General features: G+C 36.4%; 1 protein-coding gene across 1 annotated transcript; it reads left to right on the top strand.

The window, feature by feature from the left end:
* The first annotated feature begins 986 nt into the window (after positions 1 to 986).
* LOC104105961 (transcription factor UNE12-like) lies at positions 987 to 5,484 on the top strand. Its single transcript, XM_009614402.3, has 7 exons — positions 987 to 1,361; positions 1,441 to 1,539; positions 2,624 to 2,743; positions 2,875 to 2,940; positions 3,414 to 3,479; positions 4,556 to 4,633; positions 4,754 to 5,484. The coding sequence occupies exons 1-7, from the start codon at positions 1,002 to 1,004 to the stop codon at positions 4,982 to 4,984; spliced, it is 1,020 nt and encodes a 339-aa protein (XP_009612697.1). The 5' UTR covers positions 987 to 1,001; the 3' UTR covers positions 4,985 to 5,484.
* Positions 5,485 to 20,113: the final 14,629 nt, after the last annotated feature.

A 20,113-nucleotide genomic window follows, 5' to 3' on the forward strand; every position in this document is an offset into this window, starting at 1 on the left:
AAATATTTTTCTTCGTACCAAACACACCCGTAGAGACTCTCAATTAGTATCTGACTCATTCGAATAAAATTAAACAAGAAGTTTATTTGATCATTTCTAGGTAAGCAAGAAAAGTAATTTGAAGTAATAGATAGATACTAAAATAAATTTTGCAAAAGAATGACTCATACCTAGCCTCACATTTTTTGTTTGTTATTTCAAAAGTTTCTATTAATCTTTTCAATTTCATCCCAAAATGCCGAACATACTTGGATTAGTTTTCTCATAAATTGTGGATTGGAAGTATACGTTAACCATCTAAGTCAAAAGATTAAAGAAGAAGTACCTTAATATCTGCTAGATTTTAGGAATATCCATATAACAAAGACGAATATAACAACAATAATTACACATATAATCTCTCCGCATCAACCAATTCAACATTTGTCTCATGAAAATTAATCTGTACTTTAAGATGAACAACATAAACCATATGCACAACTACACACTCTTTGACAAAAATAGTCAATATTTATTACCTGATACTTATTAATCTTTTAACATCTGTCAAAGTTATTGCTTATTAATTTGCTCTATTTTATATGACTTTTTTTAAACTTTATTCCAAAAAAATGACGGTTTTATACTTAGAAACTCTTCCGCTTTAAATTGCTCATTTGTACTTAATTATAAGCTTTTACTTTTATAGAAATTTTATGATATATTTAAGATCATAAAAGTACTAATCATGATATTTATTATTCTTAAATTTTATGCTAAGTTAAAATACTAGTTTATAAAATAAAACGAAGAGAGTAGTAATTATTAAAGAATTTATTATGTTATTGTGTACATTTTCTTATAGAGGGTTCATGATTTTATCATTACCTATCGTTAGAATAATGAGCAATTTGCCTATTTACAAAACTATATAGGCAAATATAAATACTACGATAAAATCCAGGGGTCACCCGCAAAAACAAAAAGCCCACCCAAAAAAATCATCACACTTTTTAAAACGCATGCCCACAAAAGCACGAAAAGCCAAAACAGAGTCATTCCATTCCATTTCCGTTCCTCAAAACCCTTTATTAACTTCTTCTCGCCGGGAAAAACCCTTTTTCTCGCCGGAGATAATCTCCAGCATGGCGACAAACCAACCGGAGGGCTATGCCGACGATTTCCTCGAGCAAATTCTCGCGATTCCTTCCTACGCTGGCTTGCCGCCAGTAGCTGACGTCGGAACTTCATCAGAAACGACGTCGTTCACTTCGTCATCTGTTGCTGCTGCTGGTCTACAGCAACCGTTGTTCCCGTTGGGACTAAGCTTGGATAACGGCCGTGATGACGTCAGCGATGCTGGTGCTTATGCTGTGAAGCATGTAAGTTTTTTTTTTTTCGTTTTGCCATTTCCCAAAATTTAGAATATTTAACTCAATTTTTTTGGTTTATTTTTTGCAGGAAAGAGAAGGAATAAATATCGGGAATTTATATGCAGGTCTAGAACATTTGCAATCTCATGCAGTTCGTCACGCTGTGCCTCCTGTTCACCATATCCAGGTTACTTGTGTGTGTATATTTCTTTTATTAAAGCTAAAAAAATTGTGTGTCTGCGAATTGTTCGCATTGGCAGCTGAAAAGGTTACGAAGCAACGTATAAGGTGTAGGAATACTCTTATTCGTGTAAGAATTGTTGGAAATTATCGTGCAGGTTTGGTACAAAGCACACAATATCACACCGTGTTAAGAGTATATGTGGCCATCAATTTTGTCTTGCGGCCATCAATTTTGTCTCTAGAATTGCCCATTATTACTCTCTTATACAGATAATGTTTTGATATAATAGATGGAACTGTAAAATTTAAGTTCATTTCATGTGTTGATTCATTTTTTTTTTTTTGATTTTTGTTTGGATTTTTTTGAGATTATGCTAGGTTTTGAGGTTTTGGTATGTTATGCGTACTATGATTTTATAGTGGCTTGGAGGTGGTCCCTGTGAAGAGTTGATATTGATTCTGGTGAAGGAGGAATCAGTGTGTTTTGAAGGATGTTAAAATTGGAAAAACAAAGTAATATTGTCTTTTAAAAAGTGCCTGTTATAAATATGGCTTGTTATTTGTCCAGTATCTTCGATCCATAGTTTTGTTTCCTTGTTGACTTTGTGCATATTGCAATGTCCGGTAACACTTGAGGATTTTGGTTTCTGATGTTTTATGAGAAATAACTTTTTGCTCGAGCCCTTTGTGGACTATGCTTAAATGATTGAAGTTTCATAAGCTGAAATCTAAATGCATGTCCAAATTTGTAGCCAGTAAGTTGTCTGAAGCACTAAGTCCATAATCTTTATTTAGACAATGTTAATACTCCTTGACTATGAGGAAAGCATATTGGCGTGAACAAATAATTGCTTCTAACCGAAGCATATCATTTGATTATAAGACAGTGGAACACTGTTGAAGGATGGTATTGCATGCAGTATTCTGTTTAATTTCTCTTTACTTTGAAGTCTAATTAGTTGCATGACTCAGACTTGGTAACTATGATTTGAATTATGTTTCTTTAAGAAAAACATGGTCTCTTGTCAATGAGGGGTGTGCCATTTGCTGCATTTATTGAGCTAATAATTTCTCTTGGTTTCTTTCAGCCTTTCCAAGGCCAACCAACAACAAGCACAACAGTAACTGTACCGCACCCACCAGCAATTCGTCCTAGGGTTCGAGCTCGGAGGGGACAAGCCACAGATCCACATAGCATAGCTGAGAGGGTAATAAGATTGATATACCATGTTATGTAGATACGCTTTATAAGGACAAGCGTGAATCGCGTAGTATGATGCAAGGTGTTATTAGAGTCCTCTAGAAACAAGAGCTGAGTAATGATTTGTCTCCCTTGCAGTTGAGAAGAGAGAGGATATCAGAAAGAATAAAGGCTTTGCAAGAACTTGTCCCCAGCTGCAATAAGGTGTGTTTCACTCTCTTACTGGCAACAAGTTCTTATTTTAGTGGCGAGTATGTTTCTTTACTCATGGCAATTGTCATACTGAGGCTCATTAAAACACGAAGTCTTATGTTTACAGATAACGGCAATTTTACTTTCTGGTGCACATCGTGACCATAAAATACCAGTGCTTGAAAGAAAAAGCAGGAAAAAGATGATTCACATCTTGTAACTTATCAAAAAGGATCATTCAAATTTTGTAGGCAAATTTTTACTTGCAGTAGAGTGCTGTTTGATGGTTCAATTTACTATTCTCCATTAGTTAGACTTGTGGGATTCAGTTAATTGCTAATTTTCACGTTGGATGGACTTTCGGAATTGGACTTTATCTTTGTTTTTTCGGCATCTAATATTAACAGTCCCCTCCATGAAGAGTGAAATTAGAAAGATGTGGCTGCTTTGGATGCTGAGATTTTATTTCTTTTTTCTCTTACCAGACCGATAGGGCCGCAATGCTTGATGAGATTCTGGACTATGTGAAGTTCTTAAGGCTTCAAGTTAAGGTAACATGCACTTTTTAACATTCATCTTAATTGCTTATTTAGTCAATCACTCTTCCTACCATGTTCCGGAGCAAATTAAGTTCTTGGCTTCTGAGTTTTCTACAACGAAATAGTTGTTTACAAAGTATCAAATTGTTGGAGCCATTGTAATTTATAGAAGTTCACAATCTGTGAGACTATTCGTGTGGTGTTATCCATTCCATTTAAGTATCTTGAGTTTATCTTGACCAGCATGTTCTTCTGAGATGGCTTATTCAACTTGATCATCATGTGGTAGAAACTTTCTTTCTGAGGGGGGTTTAGTTGTCTGAAATCATTTGATTTCTGATTTCTCTAAAGGTGATTGAGTTAACATCATCTGATCGTCTCTAGGCAATGGTTGTGGTACCTTGAGCCATTTTTGAGCTTGATTTCATAAGGAATATCGAGAGATTTGACATCTTTCTGCTAATTATATATTTTAGACAAGCTTTTCAAATCATTTTAACTGATCAGATTGGAACTTCGAGGTAATGTTTTTTCAATTGAATTAACTTTTCAACTATTCTTTTAATAGGTTGTTCGACTACTAGTATAATATGTTAGTCAAACTAAACTATTTGGTTCTGTTTCAAATAGTTCCATATAATGGGGAGGAAGGGAAGGTTAGATGTGTACAAGAAAATTGCAAAAGGAGGAATCTCATACAACAGTTGAAAGTCTCCATTTCTACTATATATAAATAACCTCACGAACTATGTTTGCTGCTTCAGTGAGAAACTTATATCTCGCCCAACTGTGACCCTGCCTAACATAGTCCCGAGTGATTGCTTTACTTCAACAACCTAGTAGCCTTTAGTGTCATGTTCCGGTACGTCATTTGCTGTATCATATGGAAATTTTTGGCTATAATGGAGAACGGAGTGTTTTGATGCATGTCATAGCCTCCTTATTGGTTCTATAGTTTCCCACTTTCTGTTCTTTGTCAGTTCAATGTATTTGGGATTTCTTGGCCATCAGTCTCCGTACTGGTTTTGATTGCCAGTTTTCATTTTTGTATCTGTCCTGCAAATGATGTGCATTAAAGCTGCCTATAGGTATTGAGCATGAGTAGGCTGGGAGGAGCCAGTGCAGTGGCACAACTGGTTGCTGACATTCCGTTGCAATCTGTGGAGGTAATGAATCTTGCTGCTACTGATTGAATATCATCAAAGACCCTAAAAACAGGGGTTAATAGCTTGAACTCAAGATTTACTTCATCTGCTTTAAAATCCTTTTGATTTCTTATATTTTAGGGGGACAGTGCTGAAAGTAGATCTAACCAGCATATCTGGGAAAAGTGGTCCAATGTCGATACAGAACAAGAGGTCGCTAAGCTCATGGAGGAAGATGTTGGAGCAGCCATGCAATACCTTCAGTCCAAATCACTCTGCATCATGCCCATATCACTTGCTGCGCTTATCTATCCTACTCAGCAACTGGATGACCCGTCAATGGTCAAGCCGGAACCGGCAGCCCCGTCATAGACCTCCAATTTGTTGCACGTGCCTCTGAGAACTCCTAATAGCCTTGTGTCCTACCCTCCTTTGTATCCTTACCTACTATCACTTGTATTTTCCTCTGCAATTGGTGGCAATGCAATCAATGTCAGATGCCACAATTTTTGCTTTTAGCCCAACCATTGGCCCCTTTTATTACCTTTCTGGAGTTTCGTCAAACAAGGCATGATGTCATACCTTGGACATAGGTAAACGTCTGAAAGCACCCAATCCATTATCATCATTTTGGATGAGGTGAGCAGCTTTTTCAATGTTATCCATGATTAGCTGCTCTTCTGCCATTTTGTTTGTGGGATAGTGGGGACTCCTTTATCTTTTGCATAGTGGATTAGTGGGGCGATGTAAAAGTAATCAACTGGTTGTAAAGTGTAATGTAATTTAAGTATATTATTGCAATGGATAGTTAAAGTGGTTCTCCCCCAAAAATTTCTTCTGAAAAGTATGAATTCACATTGCTTAGCTTTCAATTCGCGTTTGACTATCAAATGAGATGTGAATAATCTATTACTATTACTATTTCTATTTCTATTTCTTTGAAAGAAGGGGGCCTTTTGATTTTGTCGGTGGTTGAAATAATTTTGTCTTTCTCGATATTACTATTACTATTTCTATTTCTGTAGAGTCAATAGTTTTATATGAAGGACCACTGAACTCAATTGCTTGGAGTTCTGGCGAAAAATAACTGCGTTTATCGCTCAAAGATAGTTTAAAATTCTTCAAGTTGTCAGTAATTAACCATTGCTTGATCCTAGTACGGTAGTATTTTCATATTTTTCTTGACTGGGCCAGAAATATTAATTTTTCTAGAGAAATAGAAATATATGACTGACTGAATCTAGCCCGGGTGCACAATTAGCCACTAATTAGAGATGTCTTTACTTTTTAGCCACTGTTTAAAATGTATTCTCTTTAGCCAGTGCTTAATAAATTTTTACCTGCCCGAACGAAAATACTTTTGTGCTAGACATGGGTGATGTGTAAATATTAAGGACATGGTGTCCTTAACTTCATGAACGCTGTGTAAATATTAAGGATAAAGTATCTTGTATTTGCACCTTCCGTTGTTAAACTTTAGGACATCATGTCCTTAACTTCATATGTGCAGAGTAAATGTTAGGGACATGGCGTCCTTAACTTCATGTGTACACTGTAAATGTTAAGGACATAATGTCTTTAACTTATATTTGCACCTTCTGTTGTTAAACTTTAGGACCTCATGTCCTTAACTTCATATGTGCATTGTAAATATTGAGGACATGGTGTCCTTAACTTCATGTGTGCAGTGTAAATGTTAAGGACATAATATCCTTAACTTTATGAGTATTGTGTAAATATTAAGGGCATGATGTTCTTAACTTCATATGTGCAGTGTAAATGTTAAGGACAAGGTGTCTTGTATTTGCATCTTCCGTTGTTAAACTTTAGGACATCATGTACTTAACTTCATATGTACAGTGCAAATGTTAAGGACATGTCGTCCTCAACTTTATGTGTGCAGTGTAAATATTTAGGACATGGATACCGTGTCCTTTTTATTTACATAACACTCATGAAGAAAGGGTAAAAACAATCTTTTCGTATTAATTTTAATAAAGAAGTAACTATTTTTGCTCATCATTAAAAATACTGGATAAAAATTAAATAACATGTTAAAAAATGGGCTATTTCACGCCATTTCTACGAATCTAGCACGCGACGCTTCTCAAAAGTCAAATTGTATTCCGGGCTACTCTGGGAAGAATATTTATGTGCTGTGCTAATGATTTATTCTCTACATCTCTCTAGTTATATATTTTAAAGAACAATTTAATCATGGCAAATTAGTTACATCCTCTTTATATGTATCACAGATAGAATGACTTTAAGGATCAAATAACTGGACAAAGACATAGATAATACAAAGTTTGCAAACAGTTTGAGCAAAAACAAGCCTTGTTGTGTGCTGCCACATATTCCAAGGTACTATCTCAGAGCTTAAACTTCGTTAATAATTCCTTAGTTTCCTCCTTTTGTCACATTAAACTTTCACACAAAGAAGAATAGTGAGAGAAATTCCTGGATCAAGAAATAACCCTACGGTCTCTATACGTAGCCATCACGGTTATGTATAAAAAAAAAATAACCCCTGGATCAAAAAATACATTTTATTCTATCTCTAAAAAATATTCAAAAGTAAAATAATTAGGTGCCACAGTTATGTATCATCAATTGAGAGTTCAAAATCGTTGCTTAGTGAAACCCAAGTGTAACTCATTGTTATGTTATAAACTATCAACAGTGATATTTCAAATGCTTGCGACTTATTCTTAGCTTTTATTGTTTTGGTATTAATTTTGTTTGAAAATGTAAAGAGAACTTAATTAGGAATTTGCACCCAAAGAGTGGTGTTATGAACCAAGCTCTATGGGCTAGAAGTGGTGAATGAGGCCAAGTTAATTGGGTTATTGGGCTGAATAAAATGTTGGAGAGTTTTATTTGGGATCCAGGCCCATTTAGCAAATAATTAAAAGGGGACTAGGGGTTAGTAAGAAGGATTATGTGATTTGTGATGTTGAATATGTTCTCACTCATCTCTGTTCTATATCTCTGATCTCCTCATCTCCTTCTGTACGTCTCTGTTTTTAACCTCCTTCTTATGAGTTCTTCTATATTATTTCCATCGCTATTCCTTGTAATTGTTTAGTAAGGGCAATACTACAAGTGAGTTTACTTGTGTGCGAATTGGTTATTTCAAGTTTGTTACATTGGTGCTTTCATCCATCGGACTCCAATGGAGGTACTCGATCGATTCAACGGTAACGGCAACCCAGAGAGTTGGATTTTTCGGGTCGAGCGGTACTTCACCTACCTTGGCTTCGCCGAGAAGGATTGGTTACCTCTTCCTTCCTTTTACCTCGATGGTGAAGCTCTTAATTGGTTCAATTGGTTGTTTCGGAACAAGCAATTTTTCGATTGGACGCATTTCAAAGCGAAATTAGCTCAGCATTTTCGACAACAAACCACCATATATTCGGTGAGGCGTTTCGTTAGTTTCTCACATGTTAGTTTTGACTACATTGATATTGTCCCTGTAGTTTCACAATCAGCTATGGTGTCTCCCTTTCCTGTTTCGAGCCTTTTTCCGAAGACAGCAGCATTTGAAGCGGCTTATGAAACTGAAAACTCAAAGGCGGACCATATGTTCAATAAATTGCCAGTGAAGTATGAAAATGTAGATTCCTTGACATTGATTACTGGAAGTAGTACTGAGATTATAAATCTTGAAGATATAGCATCACCTCAAATTTGGAATGCAAATTCAGTAGAGGTAGTGGATTTGGTACAGGAACCTTCTGCCATCACTGAAGATCATGTGCTCGACGAAATTTCACTCATCGTAGTGAGCTCCGACATTCATGATCTTAATGCTCGTCCATCATGGAGACAATTTTGTTACTACAGTATCCACGGTTTGCAACGATAGCTGCTATGCAAATTCCAGCTTCCAAACCAAGTCCATACGGAGGTGTTAGATGATACCACCGGATATGATGATGGGGAGGAAGAAAATTCACGAGATTCTACTATAGCTGGGGTGTTTGACAAATTTCCTCAATGGGATACATTGAATTTCCTGGATTTTACTAGCCAAGGAATTGTGGTGTCGAATGCGAGTGTGAGATTTGAGTATTTGACGTAATAGAGTTTCCATTTGATGGTACCCTATGGTTTGGCACAATTCCACGGTTGAGTAGTTATCTTGAAGAAATTGGTGGGGCTAATCAAAATCAGATGTCGTTTTTTGGCTTACACAAATGCAATTGGGTTGATACTGGGCAAGAGTGCAATTTTCCAGGATTCTTGTTATCTAAATCCAGAGAGTGTGCTAGGGAGAAAAAAATACAGCGAGGGCTGCAGGTATTAGTTGAAAGTTACTCCAAGCAGTCACCGCATATTCGGGTGGATAAAGCTGTTGGACTCTTGTTTTCTCTGTTTGGTCTAGTTCATAAAGCAAGTTATGTGGACAAGTGGTTCGACATTGGGCAGGTATTTAAGGTTTCTTTGGGTAGAGTTGGTATGAGTGTTGCACACAATGGTAATTCCATAAAATCTTGCGCAATGTACAAGCTACTGGGAGAGTCTTTCGCAAATTCATTTATGTGTTCTGTTGATGATGCTACTACTCCAATTGAGGAGCAATACTTAATTGATCAGCCGAGGTCTTTTTCGAGTGGAAGGACTCTTGAGCTAAGTGTGTTACACCATGCTTTAACTTTCACACTGGTGGTATGGATTAATGAAACTATTACTATCAGAGACGAATCTCTAGAGTTTGTTGTTGCAATCACAAAGAAGCCTTCATTAGGGATTAATTCTACATTATCTATTCCATGTGCCCTGGTCATGTTTGATATTCATTAAGTTCTAGATGGTTGTTGTTACCAATTACTTGCTGAACAGTCTAAACTACCATGCCCTCACCTTGGACTTGGGATTGCTCAATGTTTAGGGGTGATACCTTGTTTTCTTTCAGCTTACAATCATGATCAACTTCTGCACATAGCTTACAGTCATGAGCAGCTTCTACACACGGGTAAATTTGATCCCATATATGAACTTGGTCATGCTGAATTTCTATTAGCTTTGCTCCACCATCCACCTGATGAATCCGGATTAGACTTTCCATTTGACCCTGGTTCTAGTTTTGTTTTTACCACATTTTATGGCGCTACAAGAAATTATGCATTCTGGACTGCCTCTGGTACGAGTCCTACCAAGTTCATGCCCTCGGATGTATGGAATCTTCTTGCAATACCAATCTGTGACATCATTGTTTGGACTATTGTCATATTTGGTTCTACTTTGGATGGTGATTTTTCTTCTACTGCTGAATTTCTTGCTGACATGAGACCGAAAAGGGGTTGCATTGTTATAAGTTTGGATTTAAATTCTCCATTTGACATCTTAACTGTAGTTTTACAACTTGCAAGCAGACAATTGTTCGACACAGAGAATGCACATAAAGATGCACTACTCAAGATTGTAGGTGCACTTGCTGAAACTTCAGTTCATTACACTGCACTAGTACATGTTGTTGTTGCTAGGACAAGGATTGTGGAATTTAGGGAGGTACTTGCTGGTGCCCATGCTGAACAATGTGTGTTGGAATCTCATGCTGGTGGTTCTTTCACGGTTACGAGGGATGGATTTGGTGACGACCTTGGCAGGGGCACAAAAATTACAGTAATTAAGTCAACAGTTGAACACCAGGAAGGTGTGGCAAATTTTGTTGACATTTTTGCCAATTATGATGCATTTATGGTGGCACAGTTGCATATGCAGGAAGGCACAGATTGCATTTTCTCACAAACATACAAAAGGGTGTTGGACTTGGATGCTGCCACGGTAAAACTTGCATTTTCCATTAGCGAAGTAGACTTTACAGTACATTTTACAAGGGAGTACTTCATACCTATTTTGGAAAAGAACAGTCACATTGTCACGACCCAAAATCCAACTAGTCGTGATGGCAATCCAACCCAACCCGTTAAGTAAGCCAATTACCAACTATCCAATTCCAATAATAATTGTTAAAGCAATTTAAGTGAATAAAAATCTTAATCTTATACATCCCCAAGAACTGGTAGTACAAATCATGAGCTTCTAAGAATAGAGTACACAAAGTGGAAATGAAATAAATACATAGTCTGTTTGAATAATACATAAACAGGGCTTTTATAAATCTAAGGCTACCCTGAACAAGAGGCAGCTACAACATGAACGCAGGTACGTCTTCAAGTCCCGCAACCATCGAGCACAGCAACATCAGCAGCCAACATCTGCACGCAATGTGCAGAAGTGTAGTATCAGTACAACCGACCCCATGTACTGAGTAAGTAACAAACCTAGCCGTACGTTGAAAGTAGTGACGAGCTTCCACCAAGGTCGGGTCCACAACAGTCCATAACAATATAAAACAAATAATACCAGAAGTAACTCAGAGATAAAATGCTCAGCCAAATCATGATTTCAAAAATAATAGTTTTTCCTTTCAAATACATCCGTGAAAAACCCAAATCGTTTGTCGAAATTGCCAAAAATATGAATAGTTTGAAAACAATAAATTTCTTCCAAAATCTTTTCAATACTAAATAAGATGTTTCATTTTCCTTCCGGATAACCCGTGTAAAACAAATGCATCACTATGCCCATCTGTCAAAATGTGTGAGAAATCATGAATGATGTGAGGTTGTACAGCATGAGAAAAATACATCTCTATGCATGTATGTCATGTGTGCATGCCAATGCGATGCAACTCAGTGATAAAATCATAAACAGCCCCTCGGGCAGAACATCACTCATATACAGCCCCTCGGGCAAACCTCACAGTCACTCATGCCTCTCGGGCATACCTCACAGTCACTCATGCCACTCGGGCATACCTCACAATCACTCATGCCTCCCAGTCGCTCAGAACTCGACACTCGCACTCAGTAGGTACTTGCGCTTACTGGAGGTGTGTACAGACTTTGGAGGGGCTCCTTCAGCCCAAGCGCTATAATCTGCTGCACGGACAACTCACGTACTATAATAATAAAGTATATAAAGCATGCTGCAGGCGGGCAGCCCCGATCCACAATAATCCTCACAATCAGGCCCTCGGCCTCACTCAGTCATCAATCTCTCCATTCTCTTGGGCTCACAATGTCATGAAAATAGCCCAAAATGATGATATGGTGTATCAATAAATAACAACAGAGACTGAGATATGATATGCAATGAAATGAATATGACTGAGCATGAATTTTTAATTTAAAATAAATAATTCACAGCAATAAGACCTCTGTGGCACATAGCCTCAACATGATTGTTAATATGTTTTTCAGCTCAATTTCTTTAACTCAAAAACAACCGCATGGAAAATGCTAAAATCATTTAACTACAAAATTTCACAGAAATAATTATGCCACAATTTCTATAGTGCACGCTCACACGCCCGTCACCTAGCATGTGCGTTACCTCCCAACAATTCACAAAATACATATATTCAGGGTTAATACCCTCAACTCCAAGATTAGAAGAGTTACTTACCTCAAACAAGTCGAATCCAATATCGAGCAAGCTAAACAATGCTCCACAAATCCCATTATGCGCGTATCAACTCTCGAACGGCTCGAATCTATCACAATTAATTTGATTCGGTCCACACAATTTATAGGAATTAATTCCATATCAAAATGTTAATAATTTCCACAAAATTCGAAATTACGCCCCAAAAATTACCTGTGGGGCGCACGTCTCAAAATCCGACGAAACTCACAAAATACGACAACCCATCCAATTACAAGTTCAACCATACTAATTTCACTCAAATCCGACTCAAAATCGGTATTCAAACTTGAAAAATTTGTTTTGTGACATTATAGAAAATTTCTTCTATTTCTCTTGAAGATTCAATAATCTTACACCAAAAATAAAGATTAATTCATGGAATATAATCACAAGGGAGTTAAGAACGCTTACCCCAAGTTGTGTGAAAACATTCCTCTTCAACGTCGCCCAAGCCGAGTTCCAAAATGAGAAAAAATCTCGGAACCCTCATTTTTAATACTGCCCAGGCATTTCCGCACTTGCGGTGCCTGGGCTCGCACATACGCATCCACTTTTGCGGACAAACAATGCGCGCCTGCGGAAACAGCCGGCCTTCAAAAATCTCGCATCTGCGGTGCCCTTCTCGCATATGCGGGCGCGCAGATACGCATTAACCTTCGCAGATGCGGACAAATTCTCGCACCTGCGAGCACTGCCCAGTTCCACTCGTGGTCGCTTCTGCGACTGATCTCGCGCAGGTGCGGCTTCGCACCTGCGATCAAAAGCTTCGCAAGTGCGATCACACCAGTAGGCAGTAGTTCTAGCATTTCTTTTAGTCCAAATTTGATCCGTTAGCGATCTGAAACTCACCCGAGGCCCCCGGGACCTCAACCAAATATACCAATAAGTCCTAAAACACACCACGGACCTACTCGAGGCCTCAAATCACATCAAACAACCTAAAAATACGAACTACACACTGATTCAAGCCTAATAAATTTCGAAATTTTGAAATTATACTAACGACGCCGAAACCTATCAAATCACGTCCGATTGACCTCAAATATTGCACACAAGTCACATTTCACATTACAGACCTATTCAAATTTCTAGAATCGGATTCCGACCCTGATATAAAAAAGTCACCCCCCTCCCCCCCGGTCAAACTTTCCAAAATTCAACTTTCGACAATTCAAGCCTAATTCCACTACGGATCTCCAAATAATTTTTCGGATACGCTCTTAAGCCCAAATCACCATACAGAGCTATTGGAATCATCAAAACTCTATTCCGGAGTCGTTTACACATAAGTCGACATCCGGTCACTATTTTAACTTAAACTTTAAACCTTAGAACTAAGTGTTCCAATCCATTCTAAAACCTCACCGGACCCGAACTATTTACCCCGTCAATTCACACAACAACTGTAAAGTACAATTTGAACAGTAAATAGAGAAACGGGGTTGTAATACTCAAAACGACCGGTCGGATCGTTACACACATCTTTTATAATGACAAGGCTTCTGTGAAAACAAATTGGTTGAAGAAATTTCATCGCCAATATGCTCCTGTACTTGACACGTACACTCTTGTTTGGTGCAAGTTGGGCAAGAATTCTTTTGACTTCGGGAATTCCATTGATGAGCAGAACCTATTTGATGGCGTTTATATACTTGACTTGAACCTCGAGGACAAGGTTCTTTTTTAGGACGGGAGTATTGTTATGAACCAAGCTCACTCCATATGAGCGTATGGGCTAGAAGTGGTGAATGAGGCCAAGTCAATTGGGGTTATTGGGCTGAGTAAAATGTTGGAGAGTTTTATTTGGGATCCAGGCCCATTTAGCAAATGGTTAAAAGGGGACTAGGGGTTAGTAAGAAGGATTATGAGAATTGTGATATTGAATATGTTCTCTCTCATCTCTCATCTCTGCTCTATATCTATGATTTCCTCATTTCCTTTTGTACGTCTCTGCTTCTAACCTCCTCCTTCTTATGAGTTCTTCTATGTTATTTCCATCGTTATTCCTTGTAATTGTTTAGTAAGGGCAATACTACAATGAGTTTACTTGTGTGCGAATTGGTTAGTTCAAGTTTGTTACAGGTGGAAAAGCAGTGTTGTTTTGGTATTTATAATAGCCTATATATACTACTTAGAGACATGATACTTGAATTGGTTTTTCGTGATAGGATACTTGAGTTGGTTTGTCTGAATGACTAAACTCTTTTGAGTGTTGGAGTCGCTTTTAATAGGAGTACTTTATACTCCCCTGAAAGTAAATTTTTCGGTGCGAATATAAATTAATCGGGCTCCAAAGCTGGTCTGAACATCGGCGAAAAATTTAAAAAAAACAAAGATAAAAAAAATCTCTTTTGAGTGGTAATCATGACCCAATTTTGGGTCATGACGGAAACCCTTTGACCTTGAAGGGGATGCTATAGTAGAGGCTCAATACCAAGTTAAATATGATGAAATTAAAATATAGCTAGATTTACATGTGATAATCGAAAAATAGCCACAGTTTCAAAAGTAATCGAAATTTAGTCACTTTTGTAAAGATAAATCTGAACGAAAACACTGTTCAAAATCCGAAAATTATTCTAGCATAATATACTGGAGTTCCAGCATAATATGCTGGAAGTTCATACAAAGGTGCTTCAATTTCTAGTATATTATGCTGGAACTTTCCGTGTGTTGGAGTTCCAACATAATATGCTGGAAATTCATACAAAGGTGCATCAATCTCCAGTATATTATGCTAGAACATTCCATGTTGCAGCAAAATAGTGGCTATTTTTAATGACTTTGCCAGCGCTGCCTATTTTTCAATTATCATGCCGAAAACTGGATATGCCGTGCTATTTTCACAGTTAAATAGTGCAAGTCCAACAGTCAATCTCAAACCATTGAAGAAAAGGCCTATGTGATGGACTAAAGCCCATTTTGCCGGTAGTCCATCATCTTTTTGGATCTTTTGGTATTCGAAACCTATTGGTTCGACTAATTGGATTCACGTCGGGTTTAAGCTTGCTCACTAAAGGATAAAGCGCTTCTTAGTAAGAAGGATTAGAATCTGAAACCTTTAATTAAAGATCGAGAAATCTTAACCATCTCATCACACCATTTTGCTGAGAACTCTCAAATGCTTACAAAATCTTGTCTTTTTTCTTCACTTTTAACGTGTTAGTTACAAAGGCAAATCTCAAAAACATAGGATCACCACTTGAATAAATAGTCCCACAACCAATCTTGGAGGGACTTCTCTTTATAAAAAAATTCTAATCTTATGAGCATTTAATAATTCTTAGTTAAAGTAGGGCCTTTAGTATCTTAGCTTATGAGGTTTTATTAAGAAAATGGTGTATTGCAGTTGCAGCACTTCATTGAATGACAGCACTTCATTGAATGATTGGGCCATACAGCCATATCTCGACCTGGACGTTTTCGGGATGCCACTAATAATCAATATATGGCAAATACTTTTTCTTGTATGGATCCTATTTCAATGAGAACTTTATGATCTACCTATCGGTCTTGCTTTTACTGTTATATCGGTAGTTACTCCATGTATTACTTGACGATAAAATGAATAGTGAATTTGTTTGTCTTTTGTTAAATCGTCTTAATGGCTATATAGATAATTTGATAAGCCAATAATCATTTTTTTTGTTCCAGAATACGATTAACCAACATGTTAACTAATCGATTACGATAAATTAGATCAAATTTTGCTGTCTTTTTTCATGCGGTACCTCGACGTGACACTGCATAACATGATGATTTCTCCTGCCTCTTATTAACTGTCCAAAATATTTTATTGTCAACTATTCGGAAATCGGAGACACATTTCGTGGATCAAATTTTCTAACTTTACATAGATTATTATCAGTTTTATGTTTGGCTTATACCAATGATTCCGCGAGCATGTTAAACCATGTTAGCTTGTGTAATACCTCATGTTCAAGTTAGGGTATATTGGTCTTTAAGAATAACTTAAATTTTTTAAAAAAAGAAAGTAGAAACCTAATCAATTAAAAGAACAGAAAAAGGCCAAAAATGTCCTTAACTTATTGGATTTGGCTCAAATTTGTCTTCCTTCAACCTATTGATCCATAATTGCCCTCAACGTTATATTTTGGCCTAAAAATATCCCTCACACTAACAGAAAATATAAGAAGGATTCTAAAAATGACATGGCATCATATAATTAGTCCACGTGGCCTTAAAATGCCCTTGAAACTAACAGAAAATCTAAAAGGAACTAATGAACCACTCCACCATAATTGAACCCGACCCAACCCTCCAACCCAGTTTTCTTAGCAACCCAAATCCCCCATTAATTCATTCTTCTTTCTCCTCAATTATTTCATCCTCTTCAGTTTTCCCTCTTCACTAACTCGATAGCATCAACTTCTTTTCTGAACTTGAGAAAAACAGTTTAAGGCATCGGATTGACATTGTAAAGCTCATCTCATGTTAATTTTCCTTCTTCACTTCGATTCGGACTTTCCTTATTCATTTTCAGACCTTGTAATCAATTCAAACTATAAATGGGCTAATTATAGAACACTGCAAAGTTAAATCTTTATACATAAAAATAATTTCTTTATATAAAATTCACACTTCTTCTCCAAGTTGATGCCAAAATCAATTCAAACTGCAAGTGAGTCAACTGCCAAATACATAAAAATTAAATCTTTACCCATAAAAAGTTATTTCCTTATATACTAATTCATACTTGTTCAGTGAATCTATTGCTAGAGATTCAAATTAACTGCAAATGGGTCAGTGAGCAAAACACCTCAAATCAAATTTTTAGATATTGAAGTGATTTTCTTAATTTATAATCGAACTTGTTCATCAAATTTTAAGGCCAAGAATCGATTCAGACAATAGCTCATTGCCAAATTATCTCAAAATCAAATCTTTACACATTAAAATATTTATTTATTTATCCATACTTGTTCGTCAAATATTGATGCTAGAGGAAGAGATGACAAATATAGGGAAGTAGTTCCTTCAAAATAGAATGGGAATGGGTAGGGTGATAGAGAACAAGTCCCTTGAGAAGACTACAACTAGAATTGAAAATAGGCTAGAACCGGAAGAATGAACGGGGGATTTGGGTTGTTTAAGCAATTGGGTTGGAAGGTTGGGTCGGGTTCATTTATGATAGGGCGGGTCATCAATGTAATTTATAATTCTATGTGGACTAATTATATGGTGTCGTGTCATTTTTATATTCCTTCTTATATTTTTTGTTAGTGTAAGGGATATTTTTAGGTCAATATAACGTTGAGGGCAAATTTGAGCCAAATCCAATAAGTTGAGGGCAGTTTGGGCCATTTTTCGTTAAAAAAAATGGGCAAAAGCCCACTAGAACGAGAAAAGAAAAAGGAGTTTAGGGAAGGGGTTACGTATTCTAAAGCTTTTTCCGAAAGAGAAGACAACTCACGTGCTATGGTATCAATACTTCACAAACAGGCCCTCGGCCTCTCTTAGTCATCAACCTCTCTAGTCTCAAGACCCTCAGTAATAAAGGGGAATCATCCCAAAACATAATGATATAATGTATCAATAAGGAATAACAGAGACTGATTTCACGTCCTTAGTATTTAACTAAGTACACGTGCGACACTTGACAACTCGCTCACGTTCTTGCTAGGCCAAGTCAGCCTTACTACACTCAAGATCGCTAAGAGAATGCTAGAAAGAACACAAGAGAATTGTTAAAGGAAGCTTTGTATTAGAGAGAGAACCAAGCAATTGCTATATAAATACTTCAATCTTGGAAGCTTTAGATTTGGAGGAAACCAACAGAGAAAGAATTTCTTTTTCGTAGAGAAGGAAACATAGAAAAGCCGACACAAATAATTTTGAAAGTTAGGGATGGATCGTTTCAATAGCCTTTTTGAACTCTAAGCACTTTAGAGTTTTGAGTACCTCGGTAAATATTTAAACTCTTTATTTGAGTCATGTGGATAGATTCTTTAATTAATTTTATCTTCTTCTGAAAACTTAAGCAATTTATATAAATTGTGAATAGCTTATTTAAATATCACAAATAATAGCTTATTTAAATATCACAAATACAAAGAGTTACTGGTGTATATTTGAGTTAAGAAATTATTTTAGAAACTATCTCGATAAAGATATAGTGCAATTAATTACTTAAGCAAGTTTTAGTGTTTTCAAGAGCAATTTGGAACAGTACATATTCTACAGTAACTTGCCTTACTCTCAGAATATACATATGACTTAAAGAAATGCGAGGTATAGAACTATTTTTACGTGACCTGGACAAATTCAACTTGACAAGTTGAGAATCAAACATTGAAACCTCAAGATTTGGATATTCTGAATTTGTTAGGAATTAGCTTAAATAAGTAAGTTGACACTGGATCAATATCACGTGATTATAGATTGATTGAAGGAAGTCCTACGGATGGCTTGAGGTGACGCGTTTGGTATTTTGACACAAGTATTGTGATTAGTAATCTTACCGCAACTTATGTTTTTATAACCTGCATAGTTTTGTACATGATTTTGGAAATAGTATTTGTTACTGAATGTTTGAAATTGCATGTGGGGACAAGTCATTTACTTGATATGGTACTAAACAGTTTATTTGAGATGTTTACAATTATTTAAGATGTTCTTATTGCTACTAGACATGTTTTACTGTTATTTGAGATATGATTACTGTTACCGAAATGTGATTATATTTGATAAGAATTAAAAAGCCATGTACTATTTTGAAAATGTGTTCGTATGAATATCTACTGTTTATAAAGAAAAGTATAAATGGGAGAAGACTTTGAAGGATCCCATAACTAACGGCGGATTCGTTAGACCTGGTGTACCTTGTATTTACAGATTACCGATTACAGCTATAGCCCTCGCTAGTGGGAAGGTAGAACTAGTATACAGTTATAGTTTTCCCACGAGCAGGATCTACAGTTATATTTGACTCATTTTACGAATAGGTCCACATAGTGATATAGATTACATGATCCTTTTTGAAAACCTCCCAAACATAAAGATTTGATATGAGACAGTGTTTACCGAGTTTATTACCAATTTGTTAAATTGATTTATGTCACATGAACTACATGAATAAACTTATTATATTTATCGTTGTTGAAAAGGCATTTTATTTTTATGATAATTCTGATTATTATTATACAAGCATGTTTTCTGACTTGTCCCCAATTAAAAACGGTTGTGGTTAAGTGTTATTACTCACTGAGCTAGTAACTCACTCCCCGCTATTTTTTTAACAGAGACAGCAGTTGACGCGAGCAAGAATTTTGTTAATTAGAGTACACGATTTGATAGTTCCTCGTGAGCCTCGTACTTGTTCGCGTGGGCGAAAAGTTTATTTGTTTGTTACCGTCTTTTCTTATGAACTCTTAGAGTCGCTCCACAATTATTTTTATTAGTGTCATGATTGGTTATTATTTGTTTATGAGACAGTAAAACTTTTGGATAGTATTAAAATAGGAAAAACTTTATCCGATTTTTTGTAATACCGATGAGGCTTACTTGGAGCCACTTGCTCCTAAGTACTGGTCATGATCTTAAATTGGATCGTGACAGCTTGGATCATTTAAATTCTTATAATTGATTTACAACGCAATAGTAATCTTTAAAAAAATCATGTTTGGATATTAGTTTAGATAATTAGTTTTTTATATAGTCAACCAGCTCAAAATCACCATAACATTTGACCGATTAAGGTGTTTTGTCTAAACAAGTAGTGGCTTGGCTGCCTTTAATTCCTTTCAACAAAAACTTGACTGAATTAGATAAAAGTCAAATTAGAGTAAAAACAACATTGTAAAAACAACTTTACCTAACACATGTTTTCGGATAAATACTTATTCATACCCGTCAACATCAAACCAAGCAGTTTAATCATGACATTTATAATTTAAAGTGTAAATGTGGATCACTTAAATATAGTTAACTAAAAAATAGATTATATACGGGACATGTGTCATGCATTCATTTACTTGGTGTAAA

Source organism: Nicotiana tomentosiformis, chromosome 9, assembly GCF_000390325.3.
Source record: "Nicotiana tomentosiformis chromosome 9, ASM39032v3, whole genome shotgun sequence".
Taxonomy (NCBI): domain Eukaryota; kingdom Viridiplantae; phylum Streptophyta; class Magnoliopsida; order Solanales; family Solanaceae; genus Nicotiana; species Nicotiana tomentosiformis.

Excerpts from the sequence above, each read along its gene's own strand:
- LOC104105961 (XM_009614402.3), top strand. The coding sequence starts at position 1,002 with ATGCCCACAAAAGCACGAAAAGCCAAAACAGAGTCATTCCATTCCATT. Across the intron at positions 2,941-3,413 it reads TTGTCCCCAGCTGCAATAAG|ACCGATAGGGCCGCAATGCT; the intron begins GTGTGTTTCACT and ends TTCTCTTACCAG. Across the intron at positions 4,634-4,753 it reads TTCCGTTGCAATCTGTGGAG|GGGGACAGTGCTGAAAGTAG; the intron begins GTAATGAATCTT and ends CTTATATTTTAG.